Consider the following 21960-nt stretch of genomic DNA (forward strand, 5'->3'; position numbering starts at 1 on the left):
AGCAGCTAATCACTCCAGCAGTGCTAGCTGGAATTGGGAGCAAGCTAACGACTGATAATACTCTCCTCTGAATGGGAAAATAGCTAGCGCGGTTGGCGGGTAATGCTAATGCTGCTCCAGCAGTGCTAGCCAGGGTTAGGGGAAGGCTACAGGCCGATAATACTCCCCTCTGAACGAGGAATTATCAGGTAGCAGCTAATGCTAATGCTACTCCAGCCCCGGTGCCGGAGAATTCAACTGAAACTCCTGAATAACACTGATATTTGGCTTTAGAGTGGCTTTACTGCTCCTTACAACCTGACTGGTAAAATTCATACATAAGATGCACTGGATTAAAAAGCACACTGACAATTTTTGGGAAAAAATTACAGGATTGTAAATTACATATCTCAATCATTTCTGTAATTTTTCAATAACGATAAAGATACTTTTATCCAAAAATGTGTTTGCAAAAGTCTTCTACTGACCTAGCCTGCACTTATTAAAGGATATTAACAATTTCTTACGAAACATATTAATGGGAACTAGTGCTAACTAATGCTAGTGCACACTGCATGGGTATTTACAATACACACGTGCAGCAGTCTTTCCTAAAGCAGGACAGTGAGCATGTGGAGTAAAGGCGATTTGACTGTTATTTTTCCACAGTGATTAACATACTTGATAATGTCAGCTTGCGCTTCATTAAGCAGCAACTAAGATATTTTTGTCGTCGATATATATATTGCACACCACAAAAATGTTATATAAATATATAGTAAGTGGAGCTTCACATAATTTCTGATTTTTTCTGCAATTTTATTAATTCTCCCTAAACCTCACAGTTTTTGCCATAACTGTTCTCAACTCACCCTTTCCATCATTGTCCAGTAGTGGGATGTAGTCTGTTTTGCCCACAGTCTCTCCAACATGGTCCTCAAAGGCCTCAGCCTCCAGCGTGGCCACAAAGTCCCTCTCCACCATGTTCTCCTCAGCAGCCGGGGGCACGCTGTCAGTCAGCGCATCGCTCAGCGTCAGGTCAGCCATCGTTCTGCTGGAGGTCACAGGGTACAATGTAAAGTCTAGCAATGTAATCTAGTCCCAAAGATCTGTAATACCTCAAAATATGTCCTAATTTTATTCAATATGATTTCCATATGATTAAGACTACACTATATATCGTTTCAGCATTGTCATTGCAATATGCACCCGCACAAATATCCAAAAATAAACACTTAATAAATATCCAAAGCCTTTTTTCTTATCATTTCCACCACTAGAGGGCAGTATGGGAGGGCACATCCAGGAACACAAGCTGTCAGAACCTCACACAGCCCTTAGTGTGAGACTGTTCTTCCTCTTTTTTTATCCTCCTCTCCCACCCCTCCCCTCATTTCCCCTGATTTTCTCAGTCTGAGAGATTAGGCTAACATGTGCCAGTGGTGCATCAGCAGGAGGATTAAGGTTGCAGGGATGAGCATGCATGCCACGCAGGCGCACACACACTGCAGTATTTATGAATCTTGCACATCCTAACCATCCATGAATATAGGAAAGGTTTTATTACAACACAAATTATAAACACCATGTTCAGGAATTTATTTCCAACCAGAGCGATATGTGGTGTCCGATTTTACACAAGAGATATCAATGCTACATTGAGATCAATAGCACTATTGGTAGAAAAAAAAATATGTACAAATACAAATATGTAGGTCATTAAACTTACAGCTTACAAATTAATAAACAGCTTTCAATGGTCTTAACAAGTATATACAGCTCTGAAAAAAATAAGAGACCACTTTAGTTTCTGAATCAGTTTCTCGAATTTTGCTATTTATAGGTATATGTTTAAGTAAAACAAACATTGTTGTTTTATTCTATAAAACTACAGACAACATTTCTCCCAAATTACAAATAAAAATATTGTCATTTAAAGCATTTATTTGCAAAAAATGAGAAATGGCTGAAATAACAAAAAAGATGCAGAGCTTTCAGATCTCAACACAAAAAAACAGCCCTGATATTTATTAACAGTTTTTATGCATCTTGGCATGTTCTCCTCCACCAGTCTTACACACTACTTTTGGATAACTTTATGCCACTCCTGATGCAAAATTCAAGCAGCTCAGTTTGATTTGATGATTGTGATTATCCTTCATCCTCTTGATTATAATCCAAAGATTTTCAATTTGGTAAGAACAAAGAAACTAATACTTTTTAAGTGGTCTCTTTTTTTTCCAGAACTGTATTTACTACCTCTCTGTTGAATGAGCTTTGAGAACACATTCTGATATTCTGACAATTTTCGTAAGGGTCTAAGATTGGTCTTATTCACAAATACACACTCATGTTCATATTTCATTGTGCTGTCATGTTTTTGAATAGAGTGAGTCTAAATCTTTCGTTCAGTTTCAGCAATGTTCATTAAGCTGTCAATCTCAGTAAACAATAGACCACAAAATGAAGGCCTAATGATATGTTTATACTGTAAATATAAGCAAATGTGAGGCAGCTAAATCTCAAATTTCTGGATGTGTTGATGAAACAATTGAGTAAACTATTTATGTAAACTCTATTGCCTAAAGTATTTGCTCGCCCATCCAAATGATTGAACTCGGGTTCAAATCCCCTCTACGACCACAAGTGTTCAAAAGCAAGCACCTACTGTAGGCATGCAGACTGCTTCTAAAATCATTAGTGAAAGAATGGGGTGTCTTTAGGAGTCCATTTGTAAATTTCCTCACTACTAAAAATTCCACAGTCAACAGTCAGTGATAACATAGTGGAAGTGGCTGGAAATTACCTGAACTCCCTCTGTCAGCGGGGGATAATGAGGTGCATAGTGTGCAGAGTCAATCACTACAGACCTCCAAACATCATGTGGCCTTCAGATAAGCTCAGGAGAAGTGCATAGAGAGCTAAATGGGTTTCCATGGCTGAGCAGCTCCATCTAAGACTTACATCACCAAACACAATGCGAGTGGATATTACATTGAACTAAGGTTATTTGACAACACCTAAACATTATCAACAACCTAGAAATAAATTCAGCCATCAGAATTATGTTCTAGAATAACACTGACAAAATTCTACTTATCCCAGGGTTTCTTTTATCGTTGTCTGCATTCTGTCTGAAACTTTTCCTTAGATTTTCTTCATTCAAAGATATTCAAAACCATTTCTGCTAAGGTAAAACAATAAAAACACACGCACACACACTTTCATCTGTACCACAGGAATAACCCACAAAAAAGTTATACATAGCCTAAAGGTAACTGCCTTAACAATAAGAATACTTATGTGGCCTAATGCCTAAATGGGGGTACAAATTATATAATTGCAGGTGCTTTAAACAGGTGTGGGCCTGCTGTAATGCTAAAGGCTTCTGTCATTAAGTTGTTGAGGTCTTTCTTTGCACACCAGCCTCTTTCTGATTACCACATTCACCTGTTCTCGTGCTTCTTAATAAATGCCTATGAAAAGACATGGTTGTATTTAACTATTATATATCTGTAATTTATAGGTGACAAACCAGCAGGCCCTTCTTATGATCTTAACTGTACAGTGATGCTTTCTTGGCATGAGATTGACCGCTGCTGGACAAAAGTGAATCATACGCAAAACTAATCGTTTTACATTTTTACATTTTACAATTTTACATTTTTCTTAAAGTTTCTACCAATGGTTCTAAGATATGAATGTCATTTCAATGTCTCAGCAGCTTTAATTGTGCATGATTTTAGTCAGGTCTGGTTAAAATATGAATTTTAAAAGGCCGCCAACTACCTATAAAAAGAAAGCTATTCTTAACAACAAACCATTTTCTCGACCATTAAACATGCTGACACATTGAAGTGACAAAGCTGCTGATCATCTGCTTAAAGTTCTCCATAAATCCAGCTATGATTTTTCCAAGCAGAGAAGATAATCAATCAGAGAAGAAAATTGTAGTACATGCTCACATTAAGTTCTGATATACTTTCCAAATCTGCAGCAGTAACATCAACAGTAATATGAATATAATGACTGGTTCTTTTCTACTATCACAGTCTTACTCAAGCAGCATTATGCCATAATCTCTAAATTTTTTTTCTATATTAGGTTTTTTTATTTTATTTAAAAAATGCAATTTTTGTTCATTTGCTCTTGAAGATGTGAATTTCGAAATATTACAGGACTTTACAATAATATGACTCAGATTACACAACGTTACGCAGTTCTTGCAAGCACCATCCTGCCAGCTTCACCAAAGGTACATAGTGCAGTTAGCAGTGTGACGAGTCCAGAGCAGCAGAGATACAGTGATATAGATGCCAATCTCCCCATTGCAGATCAGTGGATCATCAACATCCGTTAGATTTTCCAGATTTCTGTAAAGCTGCTTTTGCAATATCAGTAGTCAAAAGCTCTGTATAAACACATATGATTTCATAAGGCAGCATCATGTTGCTTTAAGACATACAACACAGTTATTTTACCCCTGTCCTGTGAGGTTTGCATCATGTTTGACACCATGACACAAACAACCACAAGGAATCACCCTCTTGAGGTCTAGAACTGAACACAATAAACAGAGAAATGTTTTCACATTGCCTCTTATGATTTAGGAAACAGAGTAAGAACCAGGTTTAAAATCTAAAATACTGAATCCTCAGACTCTGTAGTTGTTAGAATAGGATTTCAGGCAGATTTTCTTTTTTTTTTATATTACTTGACAAATATTGCAATAATACAATACAATACAATAAAAACACACCTGCAGGTCTATTTTCACCTCAACTGACATCACTAAATTGTTCCATCATCATAGTTTCCCCTTATACTTTCATTCAGCTCAAAAACATAAAGTCTGTTTAGTGTTAATTACCCAATTCTTACATATAGTACATTAAACCTGCATATATAAAAGGTGTAGGTTTTAAATCATTACAGATAAAGCATTCTCAATACAACAAAATGCTCTGGAACAGCTTCCAATCCAATATTGTCCAGTATCAGTTGTCAGTTTGGGGTATATAAAGTCCCCAGCACTGCACTGTAGAGCATTAGTAATAGAGCTCCATCAAAATACAGCTAAAATGAGTTATAGCAAAGTACATATTGCCAGGTCTGTTTACGTTGGCTTTCTTTGCAATGCTGATGGAACCTTACTTCTGGCCACATAAGCAAATCTCTTTAAATGGGGGGAGAGAACAAATAAATGTAAATTTGATAAACCTATTTTCAATTACTGGTAAAATCTCACGAAAACATTTGAAATAGTTTGTAGTGTTTGGCTCAATAATGCAAAAAGAAACAAGTTTTTTAGTGATAGGGGTAGTCCTAATGGGTAGGTCGGGTAATTGGCTGTGCTAAACTTGGGAGAAAATGAAAAAAAAAAAATATATATATATATATATATATATATATATATATTTTTTTTTTTTTTTTTTTTTTTGAGAAAATAATAAAAAGAGAAAACAAAATTTGGAAAGAAACTAGGGGTGCACAAAATAGACAAAATACATGACGTGCAATAATGCTGCTGGATATCCCAACATCAATGTAAAACACAAGTAAAAATATTCTAAATTAGTTTAAACTCTTCAAAGATTATTCAGCGCTAATTTTTTCCCCAGTCTAAGGAGTAGCTTGGTGTGTGCGTTCACAGTGGAGGTCTACCTTACCCTGCCTCACTCTACCTCCAGCCTAGTTATACACACAGGTAATGCAGTTTGAGTTATTATGAGTTAATATGTGTTTATCGAGAAAACTCATATCATTAAAAATATGATTTATCATACAGCCCGAGAAGAACCACTAGAAGAGCAGGTGTCTACAATCATTTGGCCCTGATAAGCAGCTCATGGTTTCTCCTTGGCCTGGAGTAGACCCACATATTCTGGCTCATCCAGTCACCCTCATAAAATGTGGCGGGGCATATCGGAAACCATTATTTTTCAACAAAGGAAGGAAACTGGGGGAAACCATGGCTTTTCAAAGCACTGTTAGATTTGACATGGCCGGCTAAAACCTCTGGAGCTAATACTGTTGCAGTCGACATTAGTCATTGTGTGTGTGTCCTTTGGCTGTGACAAGGCCATTGACAGAGCTAAACCTCTTTAATCTGCAGCATTACAACAGAGCAGTGATGTGTGTAAACAAACAGAAAAACGCGCACACACACACACCCACACACACACACACAGAAGCTGCTCATAGACACACATACTGTAGGTAAGTTGCTCACACATACTAATCTTCTGTACATAAGCTGTGATTGAATGTGATTGAATGCACATGCTGTAGGCAGGAGTCTGGAGGGCGTGTCAGCAAAAGTCAACAATCAAGTACAAACTTGGCGGGAGCAGCCAGCCGTACTATTTCCGACTGCTGGGCGAATCTAAATCTGGTCTGTTTGTAATGGTGGGGACTCCCAGTTGTTGAATGCAGAAGTGAAAAGTAAGGAAGCACTGCATGGCATCTGACACAGCTGCAGATGATTCACTTGTTTGCCAAGGCCTGCAAATGTTTATTTCAAACAGACCAATTCTACCACTAACTGCATGGGAACAGACTAGTCAGACTTTACGAGAGAGAACCCTGATCATGCCTGGCCTTGATAGAGCCGTGCTGAACCAGGAAATGTTCAGAGGAACAAATGACACATGACCAATTGAATAAAGACACTACAGGAAAAATAGTATAAAAATTCTAATTACCATATCTTTTTCATTATAAGGTGCACTTAAAATCCTTTCATTTTTTCCAAAACTGTCAGTGCCACAATCACCGAGACCTGCTGAATTAGAAGGAAAACATGGCTACACCCCTGTTCCTTACTAGTGTCTCATAACAAGCCTTATAACCCGGTGAACCTTATAGTGTGAAAACAGTAACAGTACGGTAACAGAGATCACCATGAAACCTCCCAATTTGATTATACTTATAAGGATACACAAATGAGGCATTATCTGTGTAAATACGCATTAATTTGGGTCCACCTTCAAGTACAAAATATTTAAACAGTAAACAAGTAAGTTTTAGATGTGAAGTTTAGTGAAGTTTTTTAAATCAATAGTGCATTGTATTTTACCTTAAAGTAACAGTCTGTAAGTTCCTCTGGTGGGAACGTGTATTTACACAGAGCATGTGGAAGAGTACTTTTAATGTAAGGTTAATGTAAATAACTTGCTGTGTAAAGTTCTGTGTTTTAAACATATTGGTTTTGTTAATTTTGTTTATTTATGAAATACTGTCAAAATGTAGAGAGCAATTACATCTAGGCCTGTCACGATAACAATTTTTTGCAAACGATATTTTGTCCCAGAAATTGTTGCGATAAATTCAAACATTTTTAGACCACTAATTTGGCACTAATAAAATGATAACATAATATCATAACAATGGAATTAACTCTTTTAAAGACAACAAATTTTCCATTCCTGTTTACGCACCTAATTTTGGAACCGCACCTAGAGAGACAGGGGAACCGTGGGTCTGCCCCACACCATGACGAGCAGCCCCGGTCTGTCCCAGCTGGACTGCATTGAACCGGCATAAAGACCCTGCCTGGTGATGGTGAATGGAAGGCTGAGGCAACACAAACCTAAGAGACACTAAAGTTAAGCAACTAGAGCCGCACTAGGCCGTTATTATATTATAAGGTAGTTTTGGGTGTTGATGGAGGGCATTTTTCCTAATAAAGGTATGTTTCGAGTTAATTTACTCCTCGTCTCTGTGTCTCTCTCTGTGCTTTCGCACTACCGGCCACGCCCACAAAATATGTTATGGCATCTTTTAAGTGCCAACACAATGGACGATATCATGATTGTTAAAATGATTGAAGTCATGTCAATTTATTGAACGATAAATCGATAATGTAGTTATTGTGACAGGCCTAACTACATCCAACCTACCAGACCGTTCTGTTTATAAAATATTAGTTGGTGCTGGAATCAGATTGCCAGCACATGGATACAATTAATTAGAATATTTAATCCCATTCTAATACAGGAATACTACTGTTTTCAATATAAAAAAAAACTGCTTCTTTAAAATATTAAGAATTGCACATTAAATGAAATCTACACACACGCATTTTAAAACAAGCAAAATCTCAATTTCTTTTTATTTTTTTTTGCCTGAAGTTTGTTGTGACGGGCATCACCTTGTTGGAAATAGAATGAGACCCGTACAAGTCACTTTTCTGTCACTCAGACCAACAGTTAGCACCGAGTGTACAAATAATGCTGATGCTCATGAAGCACAGTTATTTACCTACAGTTGACTGAGCAGTTGACCAAGTGGGCGACACCCAACAAAATCATGCATCACACAGCTTCAGGCCTCTAGCCTATTTTCTATCTCTCTCTCCCTCTCTCATCAATAATGACTTCACCACTGTCCTTGGAGCAGAGTTGCCCTGTCAGCTGCTCACTTGTGGCAGTAAAAGGGCTTATGGTTAGTTCAATAGCATTTATTTTAGCATGGGTAACCTATAATTTAGTGAGCTCAACGTGGGCAGACTATGAGCAGTTCCACCCTACGCCTCCAAATGACAGCAAAACCATCTGTGTTGGGATCTAGAGAGAATTTGGCAGATGTAGCCGTAGCAAAATGAGATCTTGGGTAAATACGCAGATGTGACAGTATAAACTAAACTAAAGATCTTATTAGTTCCCGAATGGTTTATCTAAACGTTATTATCACAACAATTAGAAAACACATGAGACAGCAAAGTAGCTGGGCTGTGGCATTATGTTGCACAAAGATGATGTGTATAGAGGAAAATTACACAATAATCACACATTTCTGTCCAACAGTGACAGAAGTACAACCTCAGCTTTTAACCCATACATGCTATAATATGGATTAGAACATTATTCAAATAGGGCTGTTCACTGTACACCAACTCTACCTCTTCACAACAAAATTGATCTCAAACACATTAAGAGGACAAGAAATTCAAGGAATTAACTCCTGACGAGTTCAGCACAGCTGTTAATTGAAAGCTATTCCAGGTGACTCTACCTCATAAAGCTGAGCGAGAAAGTCCAGGCAAAATGTGCAAAATTTTACCAATTTACCTAATTGAAAACGTTTGGAATATAATCAAGAGGAAGATGGATGATCACAAGCCATCAAACCAAGCTGAACTGAATGGAGCTGAGCTGAATTTTTGCACCAAAAGTGGCATAAAGTTATCCAAAAGCAGTGTGTAAGACTGGTGGAGGAGAAAATGCCAAGATGCATGAAAACTGTGATTAAAAACCAGGGTTATTCCACCAAATATTGATTTCTGAACTTGTTTTCTTTGCATTATTTGAGGTCTAAAAGCTCTGCATCTTTTTTATTGCAACTATTTCTTATTTTCAGCAAATAAATGCTCTAAATGACAATATTTTTATTTGGAATTTGGGAAAAATGCTGTCTGTAGTTTAGAGAATAAAACAACAATTTTAATTTTGCTCAAACATATACCTATAAATAGCAAAATCAGAGAAACTGATTCAGAAACTGAAGTGGTCTTTAAAATTATATAATGAAAAAAACGCAAAGTTTAAGATGTGTTTAAACTTTTGACAGGTATTGTACTGCTCCAAAAAAGTTATTTTAACAGGCCTAGTAACAGTATATCATAATCATATCACCCACAATAGCAATCCACCCAGTAAAACTACAGCTGTTGTCAGTTAGATTTTGATTTGACTACTAACCCAACACTAATAATATTATCATCCACTTCAGCTCATCAGCTTCCCTATCTCACTTCCTTCTGTCTCAATGCAACACCAAGCCACAAAGATGACAGAGGCCTTCTCTCCTCTCTCTTATTTCCTGTTCTCACTTTTGTCTACACGTGTGGTGATATGCCCAAACAGCTGACGACAGCTTAATGTTAATTATAATCCGCCTTTTCAAAAGCCTGTTCACAAAGGCTCTCGTATCTGAAAATGACAGGCAGGTTTCAAATACTGGAGCTCAGACAAGAACCAAGAAAAAACAGCAAGAAATGAGAACATGAAGTGGAGGGTTTGTAACTGATAAGGACATTGATGCAACAAAGACTCAAGCTCTAAAAAAGTATTTGCAATAGTGTCAGTGATCCAAATGAAATCTGACAAAATGAACTGCAGCCTGTCAGAGTAAAATAGGAGGGGAGGGGTTGAGTGTTATGGTATGCATGCAGTGCACCAATGCTCAAATACCAAACCAGTCTGCGCTGTATATCATTTCAGTTCTCAGGAATCCAAGCATCCAAGCATTTCAAATAGGGATGCAAAGACAACACATTTTTACCATAGATACTGAAGCATCTGCCAATATAAGAGCACTGATACTGATACCACTCCTACTGACACCAATTCTATAGCAATAACTAACAACATGGACCTCACAGGGGGCTTTAAAATAATATTAAAGCCAATGCTCTTGCAGTAGGTTTAGTGTATCTCAATCACATATATGTAGAATGTGTAAAACTACCATGCCTCATAGGAAAAAAAGAGAGTAAGACTTTTACAACACCCCTAACCGGATATCCCTGTCAGGAGTACATCACTCACACCTGTACAGTGAGCATCCGAAAACAACACAGCTAGCAAAGATATCTAAAGACGCTCTGAGCTCCACAGTGCAGTTCTGCATGAGCTTTTACAGGCTCTTGCAGCCTGTGATCAAAGTTCGAGAGTATTTTTCGAAACGTACCTTTCATACTGAGTAATAATCAGGGTTCATACACTTCCAATACATTTCCATGACTTTTTTAATGACTGTTCCATGCCTTCAATACACATTTTCATGGCCATACGATTTTTAAAACTGCAGACAAGGACAATACAACCAGAAATCAACTAAAACTATAATTGAAATTGATTATAGTAGGTCTAAAATGAACCTGACACAAAATCTTCAATAATAAAATAAAAGCTCAATTGTGTATGGCTAAATTACTGGCTCAAAATAGGAAACAAAAATAATTGTAGAGCAAATTTCCATGACTTTTCCAAAATTTATCCTGGCCTGGAAATTGCTATTTACAAATTCCATGATTTTTCCAGGTTTTTCATGACCGTATGAACCCTGAATAATGCACAGAACAATGCAGAAGCTCCACATAATTATACATTACCAGGTTTGTCTGGACATTTAATGAGGCATGCTTGTTTTCTATGGCTCTCATGTTTCTGCTGTTTCATGGTTTCTCATGTTTCATGGTTCTCATGTCAAAAACTGTCAACATACCAGTGCTCTCTATTGCTCAGAGATCAGTACAAACACTTGTACAGTATCTGCACACAGAAAATCTGGAAACTTTAATCAAAAATAATCTTGACCTCAAAATGAAAATATTGCTTTCTGTGTGCGCCACACTACAGTAGAAACATTCAGACCTTAATTGGTTAATAAAACTGGACCTGATAACTCTCTTCCTGTTCAGTAGTGTGTGTTCAGTGAACAGAGCAGTATTTAGACAGATGAACAGTCTGTGTATGTGAGCCCGTGTCTGAGATGCCTGGGATTCCCTGGTGACAAAGTTCCAGGGTTAGGGTGGTGACTCAGATGTGACTCACTGTCATACAGCCACAAAGAGCTGCAGGATTACTCTCTTCACTCAATGCAGACACTACGTCCCATCAATCAGTAACCTGAAACAATAATCACAGCTTATAGTACTTTTACTCTCTTCACTGTACTACACTTTACTGGTTTCTACATAAACTGAAAAATATAAAATGTTAGAGAAGTATTTGACCAAAATGAAAGAAGGTCTAGAACTAAAAAAAGACCATACTGATACAGATATCTACTTAGAATTAAGCAATAAGAAGAATTATGTAATAGTGCAGATGTTAGTGTAAACTAGTGCAATGCAACAGTAAATACGTTCATTTTGAATTTTGTTGTGACCGTCACATTATATATTTTTTGCAGCATTTTAGTACATACATATAAACTATATCAGTGCACACAGAAATTTGGATCATTCAAATTATCAACACTTCGCCACTTCTTAGACACTCGCTCCATCTCTCTCTCTCGCTCACTCACACTGTCTCTTGCTCGGCCTCTCTCTTGCTCGCTTGCTCTCATTCATGCTGTCTCTCTCACTTACTCACACAGTCCCCCCCCATCTTTCTCTCTTTCTCTCTCTACCCTGAGAGATTATAATACAGTAAAAAGGATCTAGTCAGCTAGACCTAAACCACAATACACTATTATTACTGTTCCCTTCTAAACATACAGGGAACTAGCATTATGCATGATTATAATTAATTTTTAAGTGATTAACACCACTAATATGAATATAATTTAACTTTGTCAATCTAATGCTATTATTTCCTAAATGGAACTCTTAAAAACTCTTAAAATGCATCCAGCAATATGCTAAGAAAAAAATGTGTATTTTAAGCAGTTAAAGTAATGCTGTTTTTTTTTATTATTAATACGCTATGTTAGAATAATTATTGCTTTTAGTATTTTTTTATTACAATTTAGAAAAATGTATCAAAAAATGTATCACTTTGTATCAGTATTGAACCCAAAGTATCGTATCGCATTAGTATCATTATCAAAATATTTTAAACCCATACCAATCCGTAATTGTTGAGCGCCATACAATATGGTACACCCCTACAATTATATATTTAATACAAAATAAAAGTGGACATCCTGAAGAGAATCCTTCCAGCAGTTTCAAGGTCTGCATTTAGTTCTTTCTAAACAAAATTTCCTACACAAAAAAGAAGTATTAATTTTTATTTATCTCCAATCTGCCTTTAACTACTGTAATAGATTTGACTTATTTTACTTTTTTTTCTTTATTGGCATCATAATTTGTTATTTTTAAAATGTATTCATTTGCCTGGTTGTTTGAAAATCTTCCACTGGTATATTTTTTAACTTCATTGTAATTTTTTTATCCCTAGACCTTTCCTAATTCTGGGTTCATTAACAACATTGGCTTATTTGTACCTTTTTTATGCTTTTACTTATTTTATCTTACTTTATATTAGGTCTCTCTCTACTACTGAAATCTTAATTTGTTTATTTTGTCATATCATGCATTAAAACTTTATTATTTCGACTGTTAGCTTCTTAAAGTTCTTAATTTACCTCTTTTCATTCAAAGATTAATCACTTTTGTTTTCTCCTTTAATCCCTGTGCACTAAATAATGTTTAGCTTAAGGACGCCCTCAATAACATAAGTGTTAATTAATTGATGAACTATAATATGAATTGTATGCATGTTAAATTCTTCTTCTTACAATGCTCATGGCTGAAGACTAAACAAACAACAAAAAAGTGAAGTTCCATCCGAGCTGACAGACACGCCTCGTGTAAAAGCCCTTCCCATGCTTTCCACAATAGTGACACTACTGATGTCAGCTGAACGCTCTCTTGGGTGTTAGCCACTGCTTACGTAAGGCTGAATGGTATGTGTTCCATCATGCTCTGTAGCATAGCAGGCAGTAGTGGAGGCGGAGCTTACAGCTAATGAGTAAAAACAGTTACCCCTGCTAATCGAAACTGAACTTATGGACTATCAAACACAGCCCTGACATGTTCTTACAGCACAGTTTACACAACCAATCAGAGCAGGTTTTCCTGCAATTTTCTGAGAAAATAAACTGCACTGAATTAAACTCTACCAAATCCAGACAGTCACTGTACAAACTACAAAGACTGGGACAGGATCGCTGGCTGGTATGAGAAAATGACTATATTGTATTTACAATCATATTCTCAATACACAATATTTACTGTGATATTTTAACATGCAGAACAAAAGCATAAATGGCAGCCAATTCCTAAAATTCATATTCATATACTGTCCCATAGCTATAATATAATAAAATTTGCTAATTATCTTACTTAATTAGACTAATTAAAAAATAACAGGCCTGTCAAGGTATTTTTTATTGGATACAATTCTGACCCAAAAATATAGGGGGCAAAATATTGTAATGTCCTGGCACAACCAGCCCTGCAAAGGGTTGGTTAGTAAAACAGAGTTGTCTGGTAGGATTTACCAGTATCTTTTTTTTTTTTTGCCAATTCAGCTTTTGTTGCTTATCTGAGCAATCGCAACACTGCTAAAAGCACTGATAGAAGAGCTACTGCAAATATAGCGATATCATAACAGCAAACTTAGTTTAGCGTTAGTTAAACAAAAAAAAGAATAATTCGAAAATAATAGAGCTGGCAAATTAAAATCTACAGATTTATCTACTTTAAAAGGAGACCAGGGGTCCAGCTGTCTAATGCGCCGCCGGAGATCGCAGGTTCGAACCCCCGCTCATGCAGCTTTGCCATCAAGCTGCCGGCGCTCAGAGTGAGCAAAATTGGTCCTGCTCTCTCCAGGTGAGTAGATGGCGCTCTCTCCCCACATCACTAAAGGGTGATGTCCACAGCACAGGGCCTCTGTGAGCTGATGTAACGGAACCGAGCCGCTGTGCTTTCGTCCGAGCGAGCTGGCTGCTCGGCAATGATGCATCAGCAGCAGCTCGAAAAGAAGCGGTGGCTGACTTGTATCAGAGTATCACATGTATCAGAGGAAGCATTAGTTAGTCTTCACCCTCCCCTCAAATAGGGGAGAAAATGGGAACAATTAGAAATAAAATTATATATTATATATTATATATATTATATACATATATATATATATATATATATATATATATATATATAAAAGGAGACCAAACCACAATGCTCATCGTAACAAAAATCACTTTACAACCAATTACATATTTGATATCAGCATGCAATAAGCCTATAAAAATACAATAGCCTAATAATGCAATCACATCTTTTTAAAGAGCAACACTCAACATTGCTAGTGGAAGATAAAAATGTTTTAATATCTTACCTAAATAAATAAATAAATAAACAACAAAAAAGGTTAAACAAGTTGACAAGCTGGCTCATTCACATTAGCATGCTCTTCTCATGAAACAAATACAATGGGCAATATTGAGGCCTGCGAAAATGATTGAGGTCATGACGATTTATTCTACGGTAAGTCCATTAGGTAATCGTTGTGACAGGTTGCTCTGTAATGAAATGTGCAATTGGTCAGTGTATTTATGCGCCGACAGTACCCACAACTAGGGCTGCATAATATTTGAGAAAAAAATGACAATGCAATTTTAGTTGCTGTGCAATTTATACAGCACTATTAAAACATCCATTTGCACACACATTCTTAATAAACACACACAATATTAAAAATGCCTTCCATGTAACCAGTGTTGTAGTAAAAGAAACATTATTAAGCAGATATACAGTCTTCTGTGGGAATATAATGGAACATGTGAACAGTCTGTGAACTCCCTGTAGCTGAAGGCTTCTGTGTACCCTGCTCCTATTTGAGCTGTTGTAAAAATGTAATTTGACATTGCGTAAGGCATTCCATGTTTTGTACTATGATTACAGCATACGTGCGTATTGCAATGATGATTCAGAAACTATATACTGTGCAGCCCTATCCACAATACACTCAGAATAGTATACTGTGTGTCACAATAACAAAGTGTATTGTATTACCCACCCCAAGAATCAAACCAAAACTTTAACCACTTTCAATAAAGTCATAGAACTGGCCTGTGATCAGAGGACGTTCCTGGCATAACTAAAGGATTTCCTACACAATGAAAAGCTCTCCTCCGGAATGCCAAAAGCAACAGAGCAAGCAGAGATGAATGTGGAAGCATAAGTTATGCAAATCAAGTCCGTCAAATGAATGTTAGATTTGAAAAAAGTGGCCTCTTTGTACTTTACCCAAGGTAGAAAAGCGGATTTAAGCCACGTAAAACTGCTGACTTTCAAAAAGTGGAAGTCAAGATCTTTGCGGGTTAGAGCAAAGGGAGTGGCTGAGCCAGAGGTAAAACTGTAACCCAAGATGATCAGTATAATATGCTGAGGCATGTTCAGTATGAACCGCTAAAGGTGACTATACGTAAAAAAAAAAAAAAAGCAGCAAAATGTGAATCAGTCCAAACTTGAATCATCTACCATGGAACTGATGGCAAAAAAGGAAATTATGATAAATTACCAGTGCAGATACCATTTTATTAACATGCAATAATTCCCAACTACAACAATCAGTGTGGGAATTGTGGGAAGTGTGGGACTCTGCTATGAATACACAAATATCTAATAATAGCTAGAATATCATCAATAGGTCTTTCCTGAGTTTGTTCTGTTTTCTGCCCCAGACGTGACTCTAAAGGCTCATTTCAGAGCTGCTTACTTCATTATGGATGGAAGATTAAAGTGCAGCTGCAAGAGGAGAAGCTCCCGTTTTCACAAGGGTGTCATTTTCCTCTTCAGGGCAGTGACAGTACAGTGACAGTGACAGTGAAAAGCAATATTGTACACTAAAGCTACACACTACAGGTAAATTCCTAGAACTATTGTAGTACTCTTACACATCATAACAGTGGTGAGCTTTACCTAAAACCGTGGTGATTGATTGGATTAGCTTCTACTGCTTTGAATAAATAACTTGATAGTTAAACATGATACAACATAATAGGGAGCAGATTTTTTTTAAACACAGTCACTCTCCCTAAGAGTCTCTTGCTAATTTGTGGTGGAGCTAATAAAATGAATAGGGTAAACCTGTGGTGAAGAATATTGGTTGTCAAATCCAGACACCAATAAATCCTTAATTCTTGGTTTTTGCATATTTTGATCCTCTTCAGTAACACAGGTGCTGTGAAATATCTTGTGATATCTTGAGTATCACCAAATCACAGTGTTGTCATATTATCATCATCATCATCATAATCATAATCGTGGGCAACATATCAGGATTATACTGGATCATGAGATGCCCTGTTGATGATCACAATCAAATAAGAAGGCTCTATTGTATATTGCATCTCTCTTGTAATGCAAATATTGTTCAAGACAATGCTGTATAATAATCAACAAAAAAATGACAGCAGCACAGGCTGCGAGTCGTAATACTGGTATTGCTGTAGAGTGTGCTGTAAGGCACAGTTGGGAGTTCTCTCCTCTCCTGCAGCAGTGTGTGAAACGAGGGACACTGGTTCTCCAGGCTGCTGTGAGTCTGTTAAAATTGACTTAGGTCCAAAGGGTATAAAGTGAGGGAGCTACGCATCCTCTGAGCTGACTGGGCAGAAACGTAGCTGACTTTGGCGAGCCTGACTACTTAGCGAGTGATTGTATTTGTGTGTATGTGTGTGTGTGTGTGTGTGTGTGTGTGTGTATGTGTGTGTGTTTGTCCTCTTCAGAACAAAAAGCTTTTGGAGGAGAGTGGGGGCCTCACAGCCATCTCCATTTAAAGAGGCAGACCCTCAGACTGAGGGGACGCATGTGTGTTTGATCTGAGTAGAAGTACCTATTCACAAGCTAGCGCTGTGCTAATGCTAATGAGCCATCCAGTTCATTCTTACGTCTACTTCACACTAATGCCGCCGGCTGACTTTTTAACAGGATGCTGCCTTGCACGTGTTCAAGGGTCTGAGACATTACATGGGTGAATGTGAAATGCATTCCTAAAACATCAAATTATAAATGTTTAAATCAGTTAATTTCATTATTATTTTTTGGAATGCCTCTTATTATTTGAATATTGTCTTTTATAAAACACATAGTATGCACTTAGGATATTACTCCACAACAAAAACACTTCAGGTGTTAAAAGGTTATATTCGTTTTATATCATAGAAACTATTTTCCTGAAATGGAGCATAAATAGGCCTGTCACAATAAGACAATTTTGTGGATGATATAAAGTCCCAGAAATTATTTTGATAAATTATATTATTGTCATTTTAAGACACTTAAATAAAGCTGACTTAATGCTAATAGAATAGCAACAGCATAACAAAGCACTTATACCATTTTAAAGACAACTACATTTTAATGACTCATTGGTCATTGCATGACTGGCTAAAATACTGATAACCGGTATATGTGAACAAACATATAAATAAACACATAAGACTATACCACGATTATCAATAATTATTATGGTCATGTCCATTTATTGTACGATGAGTCGATAATGTAATTATCGTGGCAGGCCTAAGCATTAATATTAGTGATTTACTGATTTGAGAAATCTGGGCTGATGTTGATATGCAATATTGCTATTCACATACATATTTACAGATGCCGATGCCAATATACACATTTATAACCTTATACAGCAGTACTTCATAGTCATATTCGGCTAACTGGTCCTTACGTAGCTGGTCACAGCTTTAAATTAACTTTTTTTTTAATTAACAGGTTCATTAAAATACTAGATGAAATAATCTGAGAAAGTGTAAACTCCATAATTTATGTTGTGCTTGCTCATTTGCAGACATTTTAGTTATACTATCTGTAGCCTGGCCAGAATCACATTCTTTTTATGGCCTACAATATATTCTACAATATCTACAATAAATGCTGATATGTCACAAGTTGATGCACATTACACACACAGAGGATGCATTTCTATAATCAATGCTGTCAATTATATCTATGAGTCACCCAAGCTCTTTTTTGGAAAACCTACCATCTGTATAAAGACCTTTCAAGCTAAATTGGTTTATCTGGTTATAGAGTCTGTCAGGCTGATGGAAAATGCTAGTAATTAAAAAAAACAGTTTGTAATGTCACAATCTCCAAGATCTACAACTTGTTGAGTACCATGTGTATAGTAAATATTAGAAGCAATACAAACATCCAAAAAATAGTAAATATTAAGAAATAAAATAAAAAAATAAGTGTAGTTGAGATGTCACAAGACCGAACATAGTTAAGTTTCAGATTTGTGGATATTCATGTGATTCCAAAGGAATTTGCTTAGAAGAAGCATGAAACACTAATTGGCCAAAGCAGGTACTGCATTAAAACTACACAAAAATTATATATTCAGCTTTTCTACTGAAAATTTTGGAAATAGTTCATCAAACACAAAGACAAACAAATCAAAACAAATATACGATATAGATATTTTCATTACTTTTTAAACATCATTTTCTCAGGTGTCTTAAATGTCGTCCTGACATTACACAAAAACAAACATCTGTGTATGTGTGTGAGAGATCAAATTACTTATTCTCAGGAACATAGTTTCAGTAATCCAGTACTTGCTGCTGCTCATTAGGCCCAGCTGTAACAGTCCTACATACAAATTTATACACCCTTCTCTCTGTCTGCACATTTTACCCAGCACTAGCTTTTCATTTCCTAATTTGCAACTGGTAAAAACAGTGTGTGTATTTATGTATTTTTTTATGAACCAATAGAAATGCTTTACTGAAACTTTATTGAACCGTTTTTTACGCTTGTACGCTTGTTTTGGAGATATGAAGGTTCTGCATGACAGCTATGATACTATAATTATGCTTCGATAGTATAAAAAAAGTAAAACATTTTAATACTTGGGCTCAAAGGGCAGCAACTAATGATTATTTTTGTATTTAGCATTTTAATTAGTTCCCTAATAATGATTATTTTGCATATTAGTCAACAATTATTCCTGCCATGCATCTCTATCTCAACTTGCTGTGGATATGGATACTGTTCCTAGCTTTCTCTATATCAAAACAACAGAAACAGATGACCATGGGATTTAAAATTCCCTTTAAATAAATGTTCAGAAGATTTTCATCACTTTTGGTGACCAAGCTAAGTGTGAGCAGCCCTTAACCCATTGTGTTTCTGTCCTCAGCACACAAAGTACTGCATTGCAGTTATATAGTAATGATTAGTCGACACAGACATGTGTCGCAAATAATAGTTGCAGCCCTATTAAAACCATTAAGCTTAGGATTTAGGCAAAGGTACACCATCATATCAGACAAGCCCCATTCTTCCTCTATAGCTTGTTGGACAAGTTCGTCTGGTTTTCGCAGGGTGTGGAATAGAAACGAAACGGGGAAAGTGATCAGAATCTGAATTCCCCAAAACAACCCTTAAGCACCTCCTTCCTGCACGCACAATCTGTGTGGCCTTTATTTTAACTGATGGGCAAACACATGTACGCAAAAGCCCTCCATATGCACACTACAAACATGAGCACCCCCATGAAGGCACACATTCCTCCCAGGCACACAGAGCATTTTGTTAGCGTTCACAGTGATAAAGCTCGCTCCCTGTTTGCTTGCCAGCATGGCAAACTGTGCTCCATTGTTTGGGCGTGAGGCTTAACACATCGCTGTGGAACGCATGCCACACAACCCACAGAGAACAACTTGATTGACTGCTCCAATCACAAGCACCAATGACAGGTATCGAACAGACAGTACACTCACACTTAATGCTCTATAACAGAGATTATATGTGAGTGTAGGTCATTTGGCTCTATGCAAAATGTGATATCTCTGTAACTCTGTAACATCACAATGGTTATGTAACATCATAGGCACCCAACAAAATGAAAGAAGATTTCAGATGGTGGCCATTGGTCCACAGCTCTGTGGCTGCACTCCCTCATCTCACAGTCTAAGAGTATCTTTCTCTCCTTCTATACATACGTATATCCCCCCTGTTCAATCTCCCCTGCCTCTCTCCTCTCAGAAAGGTTTGATAATGGACACACTGTCCATTTCCCAGCAGATGCAGTACTGTGTTCTGAAGCTGTGATTGAAAGCAAAGATTGATTTCCAGCTGCTGCTAAAGGCAAACAGGCAGGGAGAAAAGATTATAGCATGTACTCAGCAGATTCTTCTCAGCCAGGTTCTATAAAGCCTATAACTGTAAATGCTTCTAAGCTGATACTAAAAAAATAAAACACAGCACTTAGTACAAGTCCATAATGGTCTATTAGTCATTCCAGGATAGAGATAGAAGAAAGAAATGTTAGGAGTAAATGTGTTTACATGAGTGTAAAGTGTAAACATGATTAGGTTTACATATAAACTACATAAACTAGTTCTCTTTTCCAGGAATAATTTGCAGCCAGAAGCAGTAACATGCACAATGAATCACACTATTTATATTACTGCCATCCTGCAAAAACCTGTCATCTTTTGACATCATGACACGTGGTCCCAAAAAAACTGCATAATATAAGAAATTTCTCATATTGTTTAGCAGTTATACTGGTCGCATACCACTTATGATTTGAACATTTCACATATATTCCGATGACACAGCAGATATCCAGTATCCATTCCAGCACAGTTATCCACAATTTCCTGTGCCCATAAACTCAATGGGTTCCTTTTAAAATGGTACCATTCTCTCACCATAAGGCCTCAGCACACATTTCCTTGTGTGTGACCAATAAGCTACTGAGAAGAAATGCATCCAATAACTGCATATTGTAGCTTAGATGCATCAAGGACCAATCCTATCCCAAAGAGAACAGATATTTTCCCTTAACTATTTTCTAGGGATGAATAATGATATCTTAAACATATTGGCTACTGATTGCTTCATTTTTGAATGATCAACATTGGGCCAATGCGCAGATTTGACGAATACTGTAACTGATATTTGCTGGTTTATTTATTGTATGCCGGACCAAGCAACGCTGGCCATGCAACTTTAGGATCTGTTGATTTAAAGGTCAATTTAATTTATTTTTATCTATTGTTCTATTTAACCTGCTAATTAAAAAAAATGTTTAAAGCATTGACCAGTATTTGTAAGATCAACCTGAACCTTTAAAACAGAAAAGAATTTTTAATGATACAGACTATTTAAGTAAGATTAGTTCAGTCATGTCAGACTAAGCACTTTTTCCTCAAAGCATAATAATCTTCCAAGGAACTGGCTTAGAGCCAAAATCAATGAACTGATCTTAAAGTGATCTGGCAATCTATGTAACCATAACCTTTTCTGAGTTAAGCAGAGCGCACATTTGATATTTTAGTGATAACAGCCGATTGGGATGAAATTAGTCGAGTGGCTGATGGAGTGAGTAAATAAATAAATCAATTCATATTAAACAAACAATACCTAAATGATAAGCACGAAAGCTAATGATATTTAGGTGGGATCTACGAAAAAAAACTGAATAAGAC

At 36.7% G+C, this 21960-nt stretch overlaps 1 protein-coding gene across 14 annotated transcripts in view; it reads right to left on the minus strand.

The window, feature by feature from the left end:
- LOC103034726 (microtubule-associated protein 4) overlaps positions 1 to 21960 on the minus strand; it is a 121365-nt gene that overhangs the window by 91472 nt on the left and 7933 nt on the right. For 13 of the 14 annotated variants that reach the window (XM_049480460.1, XM_049480452.1, XM_049480458.1 and 10 more), the window contains exon 2: positions 852 to 1033. In XM_049480460.1, the coding sequence (XP_049336417.1) occupies positions 852 to 1026 (175 nt within the window). In that variant the 5' untranslated portion in view covers positions 1027 to 1033. The remainder of the gene's footprint in view (positions 1 to 851; positions 1034 to 21960) is intronic. The other variant, XM_049480450.1, reaches the window with a different exon arrangement.

Source organism: Astyanax mexicanus, chromosome 6, assembly GCF_023375975.1.
Source record: "Astyanax mexicanus isolate ESR-SI-001 chromosome 6, AstMex3_surface, whole genome shotgun sequence".
Taxonomy (NCBI): domain Eukaryota; kingdom Metazoa; phylum Chordata; class Actinopteri; order Characiformes; family Acestrorhamphidae; genus Astyanax; species Astyanax mexicanus.